Below are 4,506 nucleotides of genomic sequence, written 5' to 3' on the forward strand. Positions count from 1 at the left end.
CATTAAGGCAGAGATCCATTGCTGGGGAGCGATATCATCCGTCTCCAGCATGACCGTAAACGCATTAAGCGTACGAGTTAGCGTGTCGAGGTCATGGTTGTTTATAAACTCGACCTGCTTGCTGTTGGCATCCCAGTTCGACTTAAGTCGACTGATCTGTCCCTTGTACTTCTGGTTATCCTGTGGTCTTGTCCACCTCGGGCCTGAAGTAACTGATCTATGCGCTTTTGCTTAATCGCAATCATATTTGCATAGTATGCTACGTCCTCAGCATGATGCGCAGCATGGGCAAATTCCACTGTATTGGTATAATCGTCGACCGATTTAACCTCGTCAGAGTGGAAATCCTCTGCGGGTTGGTGTAAGGCTGTGCGATCGAATCGATTAAACTCGACATCGTTCACACGTCTACGGGGTTACCCCTTGTAAAATCCATGGTAGAGGCCTTTCGGTGCTCTATTCCACGGATAGCGGTTGGTATTATAACCTTGGGTGATCCATGCGTCGGAATAAAATAGCCAGTCTTAACTGGTTTCCGACGATTATCATCCCAATTGGGTACAAGTGGCGGAGTATATCTCCTTACCTCTGGGTTTATGATACCCTCGAGGACGGGTGACTCACGGCCGGGTGTCAGAACAGGCGAGTAATTAGCCTGAACTTCTGGCAGTAGTCCCTCGTAAGGTATAGCGTCGCTGAGTACATCTGGATCATATGCCTCAGGCGTAGAGCTCGAGTCTTTGGGCGTAACTGCCTGTCGACGTTCTGTCCACTTCTGTAGGGCTTCAGTAATGCCCGGGGAAACATGCTCGCGTAAGTGCTGTGGATGTTTTCCTGATCTATTTAATTGATCTACATGTTCGACAGTCAAGTCTTTCATATGGGTAGCTAACTGATTCTTAAGATCAGCGTTTTCAGTAATTGGCTTACCTATTCGCGTTGGCTTGTAGTCTCGGACGTAAATTCGGGTTTGCCACTTGAGCTTGCCTTCTCTTCTGATTCCATAATAGGTTCCTTCTGAGATTTGTCCTTGTCCCCTATAATTGGGGACGCCCTTATAATTGGGGACTTTCATTTCTGAGTTTCGTCAGAAGAATGGGTTGGGGCGTCTTGAGACGTGTCCCTTGTCTCACTTCTTGGCTTCGTAAATGCGAGCTTTGAAGTTGAGGCAATAGTTGGCCCTCGGGCTCTATCAGTGGGAGTAGTCTTCTTAAGCGGAGTGGCTACATCCTTATCTGAAGCTTTGCCCTTTTGACTATTATTGTCAGAGGCAAGTACTTCGGCTACAGTTCGATTTAACGCGTCAGCAGCGGCAGCGGTTGCTTCTGCGGCAGCGCTAGCGGCTTCTCTCTCCATCTTCTTCTTGTCAGCTCTACGCTTCTTAGAAGGAATATTGTCTTTCTTGGTCATAATCTTAATTTATGACTACTAGCTTGTCTCTTAACGACTAGCTTGGACAAGAGAAAAACATTGTTGTGGTAGTTAATCTACCCTTACGCTTAAGTAGTCTAAGTAATTAATACCTTTGCTAACTTTAAAATGTGTAAGATTCGGTCTAATAAAGACGATAGTTCCATAGAACGAATGGCATCCTACAAGGCTCAATCACGGCCCCCAGCTCTTTATTATCTACATGGATTCTTTGGCTGTCACGCTAGCACAATTCCGGCCCAAGCTCCTCCGCTTCTATTTATTTGTCGATGACACCCGGATCCAAGCCCCCCAACCGGTTCCGCTCCAACCCGTTTTAGACGACATTGATGCGTGGGGACGCAAATCTGGCCTCAATCAGGGTGTCATCAAACCCCGAGTACGATCTACCAACTTGCGACACGCGGCGCCAACCCTCCGTATAAATAGTGAGCTTATCACGCCAACGCTTGCAGATGCTCCTTGGAACACATGTCACCTACCCCTGAAGTTGGCTCCCACACATGCCAAGCCTAAACTCTCCAAATTCCTGGGTTTTCCCACTCTCCTACGGAATACCAGGGATAAATCTCGCCAGACATATGGAATCCCTGGTTACAGCATTGTCTCTGGGTATCGCCTCCTTCCGCGCTTATGGTTTCCATGGCTTCAGCTGGCGACACCCCCGCAACAGGCTGGTGTTGTTCAAAACATTCATCTTATCCACGGCTATATATGGCCTGAATATTGTTGCCTGGGCTCCACCAATATGGAAGGATGCGCTGGACCCCTTGTTTGAGCGCTATAACTCAGCACTCATTCGAGCAGCAGCCATCATCACGGGCACCAAATACCCTAGGTTTTCCAAACATCAAACCAACTTACTCCATTTTTGTGGCCTGCTCCCCACGCGAGCATTCGCGGACTACCTCGGGGGTTGCCTGGGACTGCAACTCGACTCAATGGCCAGCACAAACCCACTCACACCTCTGACGCAACCCGCCTGGGCCCACGACAACCCCTCACTGCGCTTCCCATACAGTATTTATGCCAACTTGAAGACTGTATACAAAACTAAGGACGGGCGTACACCAGAACATGTAGCCCTCCGCCGACGATGTGACGACATTAGAAAAAATTCAACGAAACGCTGGTCCAACAAGGCGGTCGCGGCAATGGCCCGGCGTCAATACTACTACCAATTGGTCGTGAGCAAACCGCCAACCTCAGATCGGGACAAAGCCAGACACGACAGCTTCAACCGCTGCTTCGAGCCCACACCAATCCGGTTCTGTGCTATGATTGTAACAAATACGTACATGTTCACATTTCTCGACTACCGCACTGACGGCTGTCTCTGCCCTGCCTGCCCCGGTGGCCAAAAATTCATCACCAACCACTTTGCCTGCATCCAGCAACTGATCCAATACATCCTAGTGGGCCCAAAACTGCCTCTCATTGGCCCTGATTTCCTCCAGCAACTACAGAAGCGCCACGACTTCCATGGTATCTGGACCCTCCACGAACACCTTGAATCTTTTCTCCGGCATGTAGAACAACCCCTGTACCCACACCTGTCTCTGACATATCAACAGATGTTTCCTATACCCCGACTAATCACGCTGTTGAAGTACTACTTCCAAATTTCGGTCCAAACCAATTCATCGCGCCTGTTGGTTCCGCCTATGATACTTCCAATACAGGCAAACCAACACATACCGAGTGCATCCGTGGTCTGGTGCGGTATCGGATCACCCCCAACCTCGCTCCTTAACCGAATTATGACGGATAACCTGGTCCTACTTGGCATTTCGTACTCTGCACTAGCCCATTCCACAGCACTACACGATAAAGACCCGGTCCGAACCATAGAGGTGGGTACGCTATTTAGTAAGTCAGAAAGCGATACGTGACACAATCGATGGTGTCAGTTTTTTTGTCAGCACCGGCCTGAATTGACCCTGCGCGTATCCTCCATTGTCGACTCACTTGGTCCAAGCTTCAACAGGGAATTTACTGACCACTTCTTCCCATTGATCTTCCCCGAACCACTACAACGGATATGAGAGCCATACCATATGTACAAACATTGTAACTTAACTCCTTTGAAATAAATAATATTATCCCTAATGCCTTAGAATAAATAAACGCGTAGGTAAATTCTAAGTATCGTGTAAATATCGATATAAATAAACGAAATGAGACGTTTAATAAAGTTAGGTTTGCCTCGTGAAAACAGCAATACTCTGAGGGATTGTGAGGCTGAGACATTGCCTATATATATGCCTCTCAGTATTTTTTCCGCCGAAGGGATTTTATTTAGTGTTTCGTTGTCGCTCTATTCTGGGGCGAATCCGAGAGACTCATAAAATCCTATCTTTAGAAGAAAAGAAAAAAATTTAAAAATACTCTTGACGTCCTTAGTTATTGTCTTAACCAATAACTTGCCACTATCAAGAATTACCGACTTAGCCTTCATCATACTGGCACATCTGGTTGGCTGATCTAGGATCAACTAGGTAACGTTAATAGTCCCTAGAAACCTATATTCGGTTGAGCCATCTCGCTACCGAAGTATTCAGATATAAATAAAATTGGAAAGTAAATAAAGTTCTTATTAATAGAACTATACCCACTCTTTATGTTTGGTATTTTACTGAGGCCTTTTAATGGCCTCATCCAAATATCTGATATATAAAATGGAAAAGGTATTAATAAATAAAACCATTAAACCCCATTTTAGGAAACTTAAGTTCCTCGTGCCATAAAGAGTACATTTAGGAAACTTAAGTTCCTCGTACTATTAAGAGTACTTTTAGGAAACTTAAGTTCCTCGTACTATTAAGAATACATTTAGGAAACTCAAGTTCCTCGTACTATTAAGAGTACGTTTATAATTTACGTACTGCATAAGAGTACGTTTATAACATAGAGTCTAATGTGGAGGCCCGGCCTATTACATTTGATCGAGTGGCGGAAGGAGCTAACTGTTTCCCTTCACGAAGCTGATCTTAGCGAATGTGTCACCTGTATAGGTAAGTAGTTTTAGTATTATTAGTGTGTGTGTGTGGATACAGATATATATACATACATATA

At 45.8% G+C, this 4,506-nt stretch overlaps 1 protein-coding gene across 1 annotated transcript in view; it reads right to left on the reverse strand.

Annotated features, from left to right (window-relative positions):
• Positions 1 to 4,393: 4,393 nt before the first annotated feature.
• SARC_00647 (hypothetical protein) overlaps positions 4,394 to 4,506 on the reverse strand; it is a gene marked incomplete at both ends in the record, with an annotated part of 1,438 nt that continues 1,325 nt past the window's right edge. The window contains one exon of the mRNA XM_014305638.1: positions 4,394 to 4,437. Within this exon, the coding sequence (XP_014161113.1) occupies positions 4,394 to 4,437 (44 nt within the window). The remainder of the gene's footprint in view (positions 4,438 to 4,506) is intronic.

Source organism: Sphaeroforma arctica (genome assembly GCF_001186125.1).
Source record: "Sphaeroforma arctica JP610 unplaced genomic scaffold supercont1.22, whole genome shotgun sequence".
In the NCBI taxonomy this organism is placed as follows: domain Eukaryota; class Ichthyosporea; order Ichthyophonida; genus Sphaeroforma; species Sphaeroforma arctica.